Below are 16696 nucleotides of genomic sequence, written 5' to 3'. Positions count from 1 at the left end.
CAATACAACAACTCACACTATACACATCAACACATCTAATACAACAACTCACACTATACACATCAACACATGCAACACAACAACTCACACTATACACATCAACACATGAAATACAACAACTCACACTATACACATCAACACATGCAACACAACAAATCACACTATACACATCAACACATGCAACACAACAAATCACACTATACACATCAACACATGCAACACAACAACTCACACTATACACATCAACACATGCAACACAACAACTAAGTCTCTCTCTCGCTCTCTCTGTCTCTGTGTCCTCCGAGTTGCCTAATGTCCCATTTGAATAGCGTCAGTGCTTTACTGTTTTGTGTGTGTGTGTGTGTGTGTGTGTGTGTGTGTGTTTGAGAGAGAGAACGAGACAGAGGGAGAGAATGAAATAGAAAGAGAGATAGAGAGAAGGGCCACAGTAGCTTACCCAGCTACATCTGTCTCTTTTACTTTACAACCATTCTGCTTCTCACACACACACACACACACACACACACACACACACACACACACTAATAGAAAATACACATGCACACACAGGCATGTGTAGAAAATCACACACTAATACAATTCCAGTGAGACATTCCACAGCCCCCTACACACACACACACACACACACACACACACACACACACACAAGAGGAAAGACATACCTGGAGACATATACAGTGTAGGTAAACAAGCACACACACACACACACACACACACACACACATGAATATGTACACACACACACACACACGCACAGTAAAGCAGAGTAGACAGTGTAGGCTAAATCCACAGCCCTCTGTGAGACTCCATGAGATGGGACAGGCCACCCAGCTCCACTCCACAATTTATCTCAATTACACCATCAAGACCCCCCCCCCGCACACACACACACACACACACACGCCCCAGGAGACATCTGCGTATCTATACTGTGTGTGCGTATATATGTATGTTTACACATGTGTGTATATATGTAGGTGTGTTTTTGTATGTGTATCTATGTATGTTTACATGTGTGTATGTAAGTGTGTGTATATATGTATGTATGTGTATATATGTATGTGTATCTATGTATGTTTACACGTGTGTATATATGTATGTGTATTTTTGTATGTGTATCTATGTATGTGTATCTATGTATGTTTACACGTGTATATATGTATGTGTATTTTTGTATCTATGTCTGTATTTATGTATGTTTACGTGTGTGTATATATATGTGTGTATTTTGTATGTGTATCTGTGTATTTATGTATGTTTACACATGTGTGTAAGTGTGTGCACATATATATGTATGTGTATTTTTGTATGTGCCTCTATGTGTGTGTATTCATGTATGTTTACACATGTGTGTATGTAAGTGTGTGTATATATGTATGTGTATTTATGTATGTTTACACGTGTGTATATATGTGTGTATTTTTGTATGTGTATCTGTGTATCTGTGTATTTATGTATGTTTACACGTGTGTAAGTGTTTGTATATATATATGTATGTGTATTTTGGTATGTGTATCTGTGTATGTGTGTTTATGTATGTTTACATGTGTGTGTATGTAAGTGTGTGCAAGTGCAGGAGGTGCCTCTGTATTTACACTTCAGGCTTATGAAAGTCAGCAAGCATGTCTCCTCGGTACTGTGTGTGTGTGTGTGTGTGTGTGTGTGTGTGTGTGTGTGTGTGTGTCTGGTAATGAGCCATTAACTGTCGTCTCCTCAGCTCTCGGCACAAATCCTTCTTTTCTTCTCCGCTACTATAATCCCCCCCGCCAGCACCACAACGCACCAGGGTGCAGTTCACTTCCTCGTGTCAACTCCTCTCTCCAGCAACAAAGCCCATCCAAGGAGACTGTGTGTGTGTGTGTGTGTGTGTGTGTGTGTGTGTGTGTGTGTGTGTGTGTGTGTGTGTGTGTGTGTGTGTTTGCACAGCCATGGTCATCAAAACATTTTCACGAACATTGAATCTTGGCAGGGTAAAAGTCAGTTGCCAGCATCCCCCCTACATACATTTGGCAAGTTAACTTTCTACCATCTCCGATTCCACCCGTGATCACTGGTTGTGTGTTTCAACATGGCGGATAACACACCTCATGTGTGGTCATGAACAAATCTTCCAGTTTCTGCACGACTATCAACACTGGTTTTAATCGAGGGTCACAAAATACCACCGGCACAGGAATTACCGTCACCGTTAGCAAGTTAGCATTTCATAGGCCACGATCAAATACCTTTTTTACTGTCATCCAGACTGTTGGGGACTAGTGGGGTCTAGGGTTCAGGGTTAAGCATGCAATACTCGTCCCAACCTGGAGTGTGTAGAAAAGATGAAGTGAGGGAAGAAACAGAAACAAGCGCTGATTTCCCAGACTAGAGCAATAGCCGGGAGGGGGGCTAGCTTACCGAGGTAGCAGGCTAGCAGTTAGCAGGTCCCTCCGACAGGCCTCGGCCATATGGGTCTGTCTGTCTCCGCTCCCGGCAAGCGGCGGACTCCGTCTTGGTAGGTTAGTTCAGTTTAGGGTGACGGTGGTGAGCTGGATAGGAGAGGGCTGAACGTGTAGTGCCCTGCACAGCGTGTTCAAAATGGCGCATCCTGAGGCGCAAACCGCCGCCATTAACTCGCTCCAGGGGACGCGCCGGCCCCGCGGTGACGTCATCTTATCAACACTGCGTAACCACGCCTCCAATCATTTCTCAACGGACACTGGTCCGAGTAAAGAGACACATGTCACCGCCATCACTCCCAACACGGATATCTGACAGCACAAAAAGCAGCGTGCGTCCGCGGCAACACCTGTACTGACTTGTGCTTGTTGAACTAAATGAATAAATGACCACAGAGAAAGTTGGAAGTGACAGGAAACTGGTCTGGTAACACTGCCGGCTAAGCTAAGTCAGCTAAGCTAGCACGAGGACGAAGTGACGTCAGCCATGTTTGTGAAAGCAGTCTGTTGAATACGGCTTAGATTAATGTGACACGACTTGGCTTTAAGGATATTTAAAAAGAGCATGGAGCAAAATGTCCGCCACATGGCCCAGTGACCCCGGTCCCACAGTGTCATGTACTCTCTTGTTTCTCTGGAACCACATTCAGATATTCGGTGGTTTCTAAGAACTAACTCAGGATAATTGCATGTAGGAGGATTTCCACTACTGTACACAACTACACTTCTACTACTACTACTACTACTACTACTACACAGTACAAATACAGTACCATTAAAACGGTAAATACACAATGTACCACTAGCCACTGACAGCTACTGAGTCAGTTTGAAAATGCTCAAAATTAAGATAAATTATTAAACTGTTACACTGCTGACAAACCCCCACACACACATACACAATACTACCAGTACTACAGCTATTACCAGCTCTACTTCTACCACTACTAGTAGTATTACTACAACCACCCACACACACACACACACACACACACACACACACACACGTTACCATGGTGAGGAGGTATGCTGTTGGCCGGCCAGGTGAAGCGTCTTGGGCCGGGCAGCGGAGCAGCTGCCCGTGTTAGCAGGCCGCTCCCAGTAGGGGTCACTGTAGAACACAGAAAACGTGAAGAAGTTCTTAACAACAGGGACAAAGAGCATGAGAAGAAGAGGTAGGGAGGAAAGTAAGAAAGAAAGAAGAGGTGGGAGTAAAAACAACAAGCAGGTGAAGAAGAGAGGAAAGGACGAGAGTGATCATCTTTTTCTTGACTGCAATATAACATGTATTCCCCAAACACCAAAAAACGATTAGGAACAATATTCTCATAACCGAGCACATTTTCCGCCCACTGCGGGATTCGATCCAGCGTTGTACGTTGTGTACTGCACAACGAGGCGACATCGCTAACCACTCGACTGAAGAGGGCCGCCCCCTGGCGGTCGGAGGGCCGCCCCCACTGGCGGTCGGCCAGTGAGTCTTTTTTGTTGTTGTAGGTTACAGTAGTCACCTTCTTCCGGAAGCGCGCCCTCGGGCTCTGTTATTCCCGCGTTCCGAAGACACTTCCGAGGAGCTGCACGCTTCCGGACACGATCCCACCGCTGCCGCCAATGCAACCGAGCGTATTTCCGCCCGCTGCCGCACTCGATCCGGGTTCTGCTGCACCACGAGGCGACATCGCTGACCGCGTGACTACAGGGTGCCAGTGAGTCTTTTTGCTTGCTGCTTGTTTTGGCTGTTGTTGTTTGTTGTTGTTTTTGTAGGTTGCATCATTGCGAATGACTGACAGCTTGGCTGCAGGAAACGAGCGGCTAAGCCGGACTCGGTACTGCGGGGCATCTGTAGCTCAGTGGTCCGTCAGATCTTCTGCCCCTCTTACAGCGCCTGACAGCCCACAAGCCCGCGGAACGCCGCTTAAACAACACGCAGAGCAATACAGACCCATCAGACGCCCCCTTCAGGAGGGAGTGGGAGTCGCAGCAGAACGCAGCAAACGCAGCCACAGTGTTTCTAGCGGTGTCTTTTACTGTACAATGGCTTTTGCACATCACATACGTCTGTCAGTCATCCAGACAGGAAACGTCACCAAATGTCAATGTGTGTGTGTGTGTGTGTGTGTGTGTGTGTGTGTGTGTGTGGTGAATTTTAAGCGGTAGCAGCTACAGCGACTAGTAGCAGGTGTTCTATGCTGGGAAATAGTAAAAAAAAAAAAGAAAAGCAGTTTGGATTTTAAAAGTGAGGTACTGCGGCGGGCCCGGCTCGACAGGCAGGCGAAGTGGCACAGAGTCAAATCTAAAATACAAAGCGGCCCCAAAGTGGCCCGTCTATGCACTGCGAATTTTATACACCCACAAAAGACAGGCTGTCAAAAACCATGCTGGAATGGATTTTTCATAAGGAGAGAGGCGGGGGGGGGGGGAAGACAGAGAGGGAGAGCGAGAGAGGGGGGCGGGGGGGGAGAGACAGAGAGAGGGGGAGAGAGAGAGTACAAAGGAAAACACCGACACGTGCATGCAGGGCAGAATCAGGCCGTTTCCCATTGATAATAAATATCAAAACAGATCACTTCAATTCTGGATGCACCTTAAATCATGTCCCCACCACACACTGCAGTTTACAGTAGTCCAGATCCAAGAGCTAAGAACGAGTCCCCTCAGTCAGCTGGTTGGGAAACTAACTGACCCCGTAACCACTGACACAGATGAGTTTCAGACCAGCACTGCTGACCAACCAGAGACTAGAGTAAACCACACCATCACACAATGCAACAACTCATATGTGCAACACTGGGACACAGAAACCAAATGACAACACAAATGAGAATGTTATCGGGCCCTAAAAAGAGAAGACAAACTGGCTGACTGTCTGTCCACTGTCAGAGACAGTCAGCAGAGACACATCCTTACCAAGTACAGACTCACTGACCACAGTCTAGCCACTGAAAAGGGCAGACACACAAAACATCTTGGCTACAAAAAGAGCAAAGAATATGTGGTCCCTGTACGGCAGGTGAGGTGGAGACAGAGATGCACTTCCTGCTAAATTGTGAGACATTCCAGAACATAAGAGAAAAATACCAGGAGAAATGTGAAAACCAGATTCCAAATGTTCTACTGCTGGATGAGAAAGAGCAATGGCCACTTATTTTAGCAGAGGGTCAAAGGTCACACCTTGCTGCACAATGTGTCAGAATGCCACAGCCTAAAGGTCAGTGAGTGACCAAAACAGTCAGTTATTGTCAGTTGCTGTTCAAATACTCTTCTATGTTTCTACCAGATCTACCTGTTCCTTTTCCTTTTATTTTAACTTTTCTTTTGTTTAGTCTGCTGACCTGTTTTGCTTCGGCAACATTGTAATTAATGCAGTCATGCCAATAAAGCGTCACTGAGTTGAATTGAATTGATAATCAGAGACACAGAGAGAGAGACACACGGGGAGAGAGCGAGACAGAGACAGACAGACAGACAGACAGACAGACAGACAGACAGACAGACGGGGGCGGGGCAGTGGAGGAGAACATTAGCCGACATGGTGGACGGGTGTGTTGTGGGGCGGTGCAGCTCGGTGGCGGTGTTGTCAGAAGGTGACGGGAGGTCACAGCGGTTCGGGTTTGACACCAGCGGGGAGAGAAACGGAGGGATGGATTCATGGTAAACCAGCCGGGCGGAGGTGCGAGCAAGCAAATGTGTATTTCTATAGCACATTTAAAAACATACAGCTACAAAGTCCATACACAAAATATGAATAAATACACAAAAATAAGTTGTATAATTGTTATTATAATTGAACAAACTATTGTTTTCTTGTGCATGTTGAGGAAACCCGTCATCGCTAATGGGAAACCAGGAGTCCATTATTCAAGCAAGCCAGGAAGAAAAGAATTCAAAGACAGAAAATAAAAATGAAACTTTCCCTCAATCACACCCATGTGTGCCTGAACTCACACAGGAAGTGTGCGACTTGGTGTTTTCCCGCGTCTTTCAGATTTGATTCTGCGTTTCCCCTCCTGACAAAGACGTGTCAGGAGTCAGTCAGCTACGCTGCTAACTGCCCCCCGGAGCATCTTAAATACCCCAAACCAAGCCAACGTGAGGATCCCTGGTGGCACGTTCATATTCACTGTTTCAAAGGTCATGTGACTCAACATGACAAAGGCCAAATAAACTTTAAGTCAAACAATTAAAACACTGAGTTTGTATTTTAAAGTCAGCATTTTGCAGTCGTCCAGAGGAGTTCAAACACATGATGAGTTTTACAGGAAATTACTGGGGTGGCATAGAACGTACAGACCAGCTGATTTAAGAAATAACTCGTTAAAGGATTAATTCAGAAGATGTGGTGTAAAATCATCAGAAACAAGTGAGAAACACATCGGTTCTAAGCTCAGCGACGTCATTTTGTCCGTGTAGCGTTTTTATTTTCCTGCTCACTGGTGTCAGCATGACTCTCCGGGCCGGTTGACCTCTGACCTCTGACCTCACTAGCCTGGCTGACAGCGTATTTCCCACCGACGTGAAATAGAGTCCATCCATCCATTATCCGAACAGGGTCGCAAGGATGCCGGAGCCTATCCCAGCAGTCACTGGGCGGCAGGCGGGGAGACACCCTGGACAGGCCGCCAGGCCACCACAGGGCCCCGCCAGGCCACCACAGGGCCCCGCCAGGCCATCACAGGGCCCCGCCAGGCCATCACAGGGCCCCGCCAGGCCACCACAGGGCCCCGCCAGGCCATCACAGGGCCCCGCCAGGCCATCACAGGGCCCCGCCAGGCCACCACAGGGCCCCGCCAGGCCATCACAGGGCCCCGCCAGGCCACCACAGGGCCCCGCCAGGCCACCACAGGGCCCCGCCAGGCCACCACAGGGCCCCGCCAGGCCACCACAGGGCCCCGCCAGGCCACCACAGGGCCCCGCCAGGCCACCACAGGGCCCCGCCAGGCCATCACAGGGCCCCGCCAGGCCACCACAGGGCCCCGCCTGGCCACCACAGGGCCCCGCCAGGCCACCACAGGGCCCCGCCAGGCCACCACAGGGCCCCGCCAGGCCACCACAGGGCCCACACACACACACACACACACACACACACACACACACACACACACATGAAAATATCTATGAAACAGAGTCATTCAAATTAAAAACCAACTGCCCTCACCTTACTGCCCTCACCTTACTGCCCTCACCTTACTGCCCTCACCTTAGCTCTTTCAGATTCACTACACGGCTACGTTTACTAATATTGAAGCCTCCAGGTGGTGTCTGTCTTCCTCAACCTCGGGTCCTCTAGAGGCCTGGAAGTTTGAGGGTTCTGCACAGTATCTTAGCCGTTCCTAAGACCGCACTCATGTTTGTTTTTTTTGTTTTTGGGGGGGGGGTTCACCCCTTTTTCTCCCCAATTATACTTGGCCAATCACCCCACTCTTCCAAGCCGTCCCGGTCTCTGCTCCACCCCCTCTGCTGATCCGGGGAGGGCTGCAGACTACCACATGCCTCCTCCCATACATGTGGAGTCACCAGCCGCTTTTCACCTGACAGTGAGGAGTTTCACCAGGGGGACGTAGCGCGTGGGAGGATCACGCTATTCCCCCCCAAACAGGCACCCCAACCAACCGGAGGAGGCCAGGACACATACCCACATCCGGCTTCCCACCCGTAGACACAGCCAATTGAGGATTCGAACCAGCGATCCTCGTGTTGGTAGGCAACGGAACAGACCGCTACGCTACCTGAACACCCGGACTGCACTTTTCTGGACAGAGACCTCAGATGTTGTTCCTGGAATCTGCTGGAGCCACTCTCCCAAGTTTGGGGGTCACGGCCCCTAGTGCTCCTGTTACCACTGGGACTACAGTGGATTTCACCTTCCACATCAGATCTAGCTCTTCCCTCAGCCCTTGGTGTTTCTCTGGCTTCTCGTGCTCTTTCTTCCCGATGGTGCCGTCGCTCGGGATGCTACATCGATCACAACTGCTGTCTGCTGCTCCACCACAATGTCTGGTTGGTTGGCCAGCACCGGCTCGTCGGTCTAGAACTTGTAGTCCCCTAATCTCCCTCTTTCCTTGAGCACACCCCTCTCTATTGCTGCAAGGTACACTGATACTAGAAAGGTACCACAAAACCCGTTAAAAACACTGCTATACTCGGTTTTATTAGTGCTTCAAGAACGACAGTGTTTTAATAAGAGCTGTATTTGCTATGAGTTGTGTTAATGCACGACAGCGGGGCAGTGTGTGTGTGTGTGTGTGTGTGTGTGTGTGTGCGCTGTGCTCTGCTTCCACTCCCTGCCGGCATAGTGGGCATGCAATGCAAACCGTCTTTTTTCCCTCTCATATGCACGCTGCAGCTTTCATGACGACAGAACGAGTGGCGTTGGCCGTAAGTACAAGTGCTCTTGCCGACAGTCCGCGGCTTGTTGACAAAGCAGATGCATGGAGCAAAATATGGCATTATTTCACTTACATAGCCGACAGTCAGGGCGAGCTCATGGCCACTACACAGCCTGTCTACAACAGATTTCTTTTCTAAATCTTTTTTATTGGGTTTTCTGTAGGCATGACAAAGTCGGTACAACAACTGCAGGACTTGGCAAGATGTCTGCATTAGAGAAAATCCATCCATCCATCCACTATCCAAACCGCTTTTCCTGCTCTCAGGGTCGCAGTCATTGGGCGGCGGGTGGGGAGACACCCTGGACAGGTCGCCAGGCCATCACAGGGCATTAGAGAAAATAACGAAAGAAAACCACCTTCCCTCCCATCACTCTGTGTTGAGTCATGGCCGCAAAAACAGAGAGGAATATAGATAAATATATAATGAAGCATAAGGTGGAACGAGAGAATGAATAAATAGGCAAATGTTGTGAATGTGATTAACTGCAATAAACAACCAAATAACTAATTGATGAATTAAAATAAAATAGCAACAACAACAACAATAATAATAACAATTAAAGTGGGTGAAATGGAACATAGTATGGCACATAGTAGAACAGACAACAGGTAAAGAGGATCATAGGGAAGAAATGGTGAGGGACCCTCTCTCTCTCTCACCAGGAAGCTTAGGAAACTTACTTAGGAAACTTACTTAGGAAACTTACTTGGGAAACACTGTCAGCATCCGAAATGATAGTGAGGTCACTGATAAAGAGTAGTAGGGGACTCCGGGACTTGTGAAAGGATTTCAGAGATCCTTTCAGTGAGAATCTTGACTTTTCCTGTTGCATGCATTGTAAAACGTCCTGTGTCCACCTGTCATGTGTTTGGGGGGGGGGGCATGTTTCCATTTACGAAGAATGGAGCGTCTGGCCAGAGTGGTAAAGGCAATGACACGCTGTATTGTAGTGGGCATATTCTGAGTTGGGGGGAGACTGAGCAAAGCAGTCAGGGGGGTTGAGTCTATATTTGTGTTGAGGGCCTGTTCAAGGGTTTTAAATACAATGGACCAAAAGTCAGTCAGCCCTGGGCATTAGCCAGTGACGTTAACACCAATCATCAGCCTTCAAATGTATGTGCGTCAAACGGCGTGAGTGGGAAAACAAACAAAATCATAACACAATGTAAGCACGGTGCGTACAGGATTACGGCTACCAGCGTCACTGCATGTCCAAAACATATGTAAATGGTCAGCCGGAGATTGCTTACATTTATTGCAGGCATCGCTTCTACTGGGGAATAATTTTGACAATTTAGAATTGGTGAAGTGGGCTCTGTGACGCACCTTGCATTGCATTAGGCCATGCAGGAACTTATTAATGTTACATGCCCAAAAGTAGTGACAGACATTCAGAAGTGCTAGACCTCCTTCAGACTTGGGGAGCTAGAGAACTAATCTCCTAAAATAGGCAGGCTTGTTATTCCAGATGAACATATTCAGCTGCTGATCGAGACTGGTGAAAAATTATTAATTCAAATTGGAATGTGTTAGAAAAGATATAAAAATGTTGGCAGGATGACCATTTTTATAAGATTAACACGGCCTGCAAGAAATAGGTAGGTGGGCCTCCCTTCCCCTGTGTCCAGCTAGTAATGGCTGAAATGTTTGAGGAAAAAAATCTTTGAAGGAGCTAGTGATGAACACACCCAAGTATTTGAATCCCTATAATATTATCTTAAAGGGGAATGTGGGTTGGCGAAGAGTTTTTGACAATTGGTTTACAAAAAAAAAAAAATCACTTTTTTGGAGATTTAATTTTCTACCCTGATAAGTGACCCAACTGATCCAAAATTGACAATATTGGGGGAAGGGAGGCTACGGGGTTGGAAACGAATAAAAGAAGCAAGTTTATGAACCAGACCGTGATGAGTGATGCCCTCAAACATATCATTGCTTTGGAGCCAGATGGCTAGAGGCTCAATAGCTACACTGAAGAACAGGGGAGAAAGTGGGCATCCCTAACGTGTCCCATGCTGGAGAGGAAAAGGTGGTGATTGAATGCTGTTGGTGTGTAGAGATGCAAACAGGGAAGCATACAAAAGTTGAATCCAGGAGATAAAATAAAAAACAAATAGGCCCACTCCACCCTATCGAAGGCTTTTTTTCTGCGTCGAGTGCTACTATGATTTCAGCAGTGTTGGATGAGGGAAAAAACCATAATGTTAAGTAGCCCACTAGTGTTGAAAAAAGGATGTCTCCCTAATGTAAAGCCTGTTTGGTCCAGCGAAATTATGGATGACATTACACATTGCAGGGACAGAATTTTGGCCAGTATCTTACAATCTACATTTAAAAGCGAAACTGGTCTGTAGCTCCTGCAAGAAATAGGGTCCTTAGCTTTCTTCGAAAGCAAAGTGATGGACGCCATAGACGAAGCCGCTGGTAATCGGCCTTCATGAAAGGAGTCATTGTATGTCCTCGCTAGAATTGGGACTAATAATGTGGAATACACCTTGTAAAATTCAACTGTGAAGCCGTCTGGGCCTGGGGACTTCCTGTTTTGCATTGATTTGATTGCTTGCTGTATCTCTAGGGTAGAAATTGGGCTACCTAATTCCCTGGCAAAGATTTAATGAATTTTGGGGTATGTTGATGCGTCAAAGGGATTTGGGATCATTGTGGATATAAAGGTGCATTTAGAGGTGTAGAGATTGGTGTGGTATTCAGAGAAAGACCTATCAATTTCAGCTGCATCAGAGATAAGACTACCACTGGGTGATTCTGGGGATAATCTGGAAGCACTGACTGCACAGGCTTATTGAGCTAGGACCCTCCCAGCTTTGCCCCCTGTTCAAAGAAGCATTACTTGGACTGTCTCAATTGTCTCTCTGATGTGTGTCATCAAAAGTTCATAATTCAAATGTACTAGAAGTTTTTTTTAAGGGTGGGGGAGGGGTGGGGGAGGATACTGCATCAAGTTTGAGGAGCTCATCTGCAATTTCTGACAGCCTAGCCTTTTCAAACTTTCTCAACTAGGAAATAAGGGAGATGACCTACCCTCGGACCAAGGTTGTGAGAGCCTCCCACAGAGTACCACTACCAGCATCAGTGGTATCATTAAATTCAATATAGGAATTAATCTGTGTGGCAACAAAGCTTTTAAACGCACTGTCCGACACCAAGTGAGAGCTGAATTTCAATAACGTGTGTGTATGTGTGTGTGTGTGTGTGTGGGGGGGGGGGGGTTCATACCAAGAGGGAAATTGATGACAACAAATGTAGGGGCATGATCTGAGGTAGCTATAGGATGGTATTCGCATGAACTGACAAGATGTAACCAACTGCTATTCAAGCAAAAAGAAATCAATCTGTGAGAACGTGTGGTGCACATGTGAAAAGAGAAAGCTTTACTTTGGGGGGTTTTCAATCTCCAAGGGTCTGATAGTTCCAACTGGGATGCGTACTTCAACAATATGTCAGATTTGGATAGGGTGGCTTGTTAAGGGGACGATCTGTCAAGACTCACATCTTGAACTAAATTGAAATCTCCACTTATAATTTTGTGGTGATTGTCAGTGTTTGTGATTTAAGAAAAAAGGTTTACAAAAAAACTGGTCTTCATCCCAGGTGGGTGCATAAATGGAAGCCAAAATTACTGGTGTGTTCTGTAACATGTCTGTAACTATGACATAACAGTTGTTAGTATCTAGTATAGCATTTATCGGTTCCAATGTGACATTCTTATGAATGATAATTGCAGTCCCTCTAGCTTTATCAGACAATTTCAATTTCAAGTGGAATAAGTGGCTCATCCATGCCCTCTTAATACGAAGGCTGTCAGATGTTTTGAGATGCGTTTCCTGCAGGAATATAAAATCCCCTTTCAGATGTTGCAGCTGTGTCAAGACCCTACCAATTTTAATAGCTTCTTTCATTCCAAGAAAGCAGACGTCCCCACGACATGAACCATCTAGGAACTCCTATGATACTGAATTGACTTGAAAAGGCATAGTGCCTTGTGCACTGAGGAGGGGGGAAAGAAGACAAAGGAAAGAAGCCAAGGGAGTAAAAAAAAACAACAGCAAAACAAAACAAACAAAAAAAACCCCGATTGTGATCGTACCTAGAGCTACACCCAAAATATGAACAATGACTGAGCATTACAGCTCAAAGCTTAAAGGTAAACTCCCTTTCAGGGTCTCGCTCCCTACATAAACAGTGATCCACCCCATAGACTGCAGAAGACTGTTAAGTGAACAAAAGATCACGAGATATAACCAGATCAAACCATACAGATATACTGAGAGAGAGCAGAAAAAAGAGAGGAAAACATACTTAAAAAGAAACGCACCCGCAAGACAAAGTCCCGGCAGAGGAGAGACTGCAAACAAGATGTTCTGTATATGTTTGGAGTCAGTGGCGTGCTCAGTCCTCTCTGTAGTTAAGTAATATATTTGTTGGGTGCTCTTTGGTCCAAGGTTAGTAGTTTCAGATGAGAAAAAGAGAACAAATCTCTCTGACCAAGGCACTCCGTGTCATTAAAATGTCTTTATTTAAACTTAGACATATCCAAAAAGGATAGTCCTGAAGAAGGCCCGAGCCGCTACGCGTGGGCATTTTGAGGTCCTTTTTGGATATGTCTAAGTTTAAATAAAGACATTTTAATGACACGGAGTGCCTTGGTCAGAGAGATTTGTTCTTTTTCGCATCTGAAGATGTTCTGTATATGTTTAAAACACGAACAGCCAGTCGTAAGGTAGAACAGTCAAACAAAATAAACTAAATGAATTTGAAAGCCCAAACAGGTGGGTAAACACGTGTTGAAAAAAAAGATAAATAACTACAGCAATAATGATAATAATTAGAACAAATAAATTTGCGGTGCAAATTCATGTTTGCAGCGGCCTCACCCAGTACCGGTTTGGAAAGATGACGGTGCGAATTCACGTTTGCGGCGGCCTCACCCAGTACCGTCCATGCAGTGTCTTTGTCCATGTTTGTGTCTAAGTTTGTCTTTGTTTGATGGCTGGGAGAGCTGGCGCTGGATCGGCTGTGAGAGCTTGGTCTGCTGTGTCCTGTGGGCCCAGGGACCACGGCCCTGCCTGGAGCTGTGCCCAAAGAGGTAACACCGAGGGCAGTCTGACAGGACGCGGAGGCGCGACAGGCTAAGCTAACTGCTAGCCCATGCAGACCGGCAGCTCCGACAGTCGTCCTGGCTGGTGTTTGTTCTCCTGGACAGTGATTTTTATTTTATTTATTTTTTTAGTTTAGATAAATGTGTTGGTTTGGATATGTGTGTTCTTGTAGCTCTTGCAGTTTTTAGATGTGTGTTTTTGTCTTTGTGTTGCACTGCTGTGGGCTGGGGAAAACGGTGTTTCGTCTCATTTCATGTGCGCAAGTGCGTGAAATGAAAAGACAAAGTGTTTCTGGTTCTGATTCTGAAGAACAAAATTAAATTGTCCTGGCTCGGCTAGCTATGAGAAAACCCAGCGGTCGGTATCAGTTTGAAGACCCACACAGTCGGCAAACGCAGCTATCTTTCTAGCCAGCTAATTCAGCAGCAGGCTTATGTGGCTAGCAGTAAGGCTGGCTGGTTAGCAACATTCAGGTTGGAGATAGTACACGCGTGGCTAACTAATTAGCATAGCTAGTACAGGAAACGGTCGGTGGGGCCGATAACATACCCATGTTAGTTAGCATCAGGACAGATGGATGCTATATAGTCTTTAGCCTCTGTAACCGCAGAAAATCTTTTTTTACCTCCCTCTTTCGTTACGATGGTAAGCCTTGCAGGAAACAGCAGCGCTGGCTTGAGGCCCAGGTTGTAGAGCTCTGACAGCACCTCTCAGTATTTGTAGCATTGTTCCATCACCTCCACAGCACAGTTCTTGTAGATGCCGATGGGAATGCCTAAGTATTGTTAGCTTGCTTCTCCTGGTCCGGGCTTCATGATGATCTTTACCTTCTGTTGATACGTGTGTGCCAGACGATGACAAGCCTTGGTCTCTGTCCTGGTTGGCCTTGATTGGCCAGAAAGTGCCCGATGAGCCCCATCACATTCCAGCAGTGAATTCAGGACGCCATCTCAGAGAACCTCCGCACGCAGCTCAGAGAGAAAAAGTAGAGGGATGAGGCCCCTCAACAGACTCGGGTAGGCTAGCGACCCTGATATTATTGCGCTGGCCACAGGACTTGAGGTCGATGGCTTTGGCTAGCAGCTTAGCATTGCTCTACGTTAGCGTAGCACAGGTTGTTTCCAGAGCCAGCATGCGCTCATGCAGTAGGTTGGTGTTGGAGTCCAGTGAAGCAGTCTTCAAAACGTGGCCTGACACTGTAGCTTGAATGCAGTGTAACTTTGCCTTGAGTGTCGAGATGGCTGCCCTAAAGTCAGCGGAGGTGGCTTTCAGGTGTTCTAGTAGGCTAGCTATGGTCACCATGTGGAGTTGTGAGCTTTCATGGAGGAGTCGGTTTTGACGTTTTAAGCTTTTTTGCTTTGTTTAGTTAATTTGGCTGCCATATTTCCGTGACGTGTTACTTAAAATTATAATATTATCCACTTGGTGGCAAGTTAAAGGGACATTACGGGGTTTTAGAATGTTAATACTTGAAAATTGTTGTAGTGAGACTCAACATGTCTACTCCATCGTACCCCTGCGGAAGTCGAAATATGTGGTAACACTTTAGTATGGGGAACATAGTCACCATTAATTAGGTGCTTATTAGCATGCAAATTAGCAACATATTGGCTCTTAATTGGTCATTATTACGTACTCATTAATCCCTTATTCTGCATGGCCTTATTATACAACCAGTAAGCCATTAACTATGAGTTTTCCCTCTATAACCTCAGAAGTATTGCTTATTAGTAGTACCATCTCAATATGCTTTGCTTAGTATGGGCTTTATAAGGTGGTAGTACCACAAGAAGAGTTATTCTCCCTTACTAGCACTTAATGAATATGGTCTGTTCTTACATAACAACACACAACACTACAAGTGTTCATAGTGTTACATTACTCTAAATTAAGTTTTTGTTACTTAGAATATGTTCCCCATACTAAAGTGACATCTTGATCATTACTAATTCACTAGTAATTAAGTTTTGCTACTTAGAATATGTTGCCCATACTAAAGTGTTACCAAATATGTTTTAAACCCACGCAGACCAACGGAGCTAACACGTCCAACAGACGTGCTGACCTGTTCAAGGAATTCATAGAACGACAGATTAGCGAACGTGATTGATAACACAATTATTACACGCGCTCAAGCAGTCATCCTAGCACTTTTCCTGCCAAGTTTTTTCATGACACTGCCATCTTGGGACTTATGTATACAGACACTGACATTTCTGGCTTTAGTTTAGAGGTTAAAAAGTTTGTACAGTGGTGTGATGATCATCATCTCTTTGTAAATACTACAAAAAAACAAAAAAACAAAAAGAAGAAGAAATTATTTTTGATCCAGGACATGTGGAGATCATTCTCCACTGCTGATGCATAATGCTTGTGTTACCGTGGTTCACTCTTACTAGTACTTGGGTGCACATACTGACTGTCATCTGTCTTGGAGTGTCCATGTGAGTTCTGTACGTACTTGGATCCAACAGCGGCTCTACTTTCTGCACAGACTCGGGGTGTTTGGGGTTTGACAGAGGGTAGTGATGTTATTCTATCATGGATGGATGGATGGATGGATGGATGGATTGCATTTATGTAGCGCTTTTCTAGCTCCTGTGATAGAGAGCACGTTACGTTACCGAATTTCCGCTTGGTTTGGTAACAAATCAGTTAAGTTAAACTCACAGGTAAACAGACTGGTCCACACAGCAATGACAGTGATGGGGGTGAGGGAGCATCCCTCCC

General features: G+C 46.0%; 1 protein-coding gene across 1 annotated transcript in view; it reads right to left on the bottom strand.

The window, feature by feature from the left end:
- Positions 1-14885, bottom strand: part of LOC130126676 (neuronal PAS domain-containing protein 3) — a 508822-nt gene extending 493937 nt beyond the window's left edge. Inside the window, exons 1-2 of the mRNA XM_056296287.1 lie at positions 14794-14885; positions 3472-3570 (exon numbers count right to left, since the gene is read on the bottom strand). Coding sequence (XP_056152262.1) covers positions 3472-3570; positions 14794-14885 — 191 coding nt within the window. The remainder of the gene's footprint in view (positions 1-3471; positions 3571-14793) is intronic.
- Positions 14886-16696: the final 1811 nt, after the last annotated feature.

The sequence above is a fragment of the Lampris incognitus genome, chromosome 16 (assembly GCF_029633865.1).
Source record: "Lampris incognitus isolate fLamInc1 chromosome 16, fLamInc1.hap2, whole genome shotgun sequence".
In the NCBI taxonomy this organism is placed as follows: domain Eukaryota; kingdom Metazoa; phylum Chordata; class Actinopteri; order Lampriformes; family Lampridae; genus Lampris; species Lampris incognitus.
This window is presented reverse-complemented; position numbering and strand designations above follow the sequence as displayed.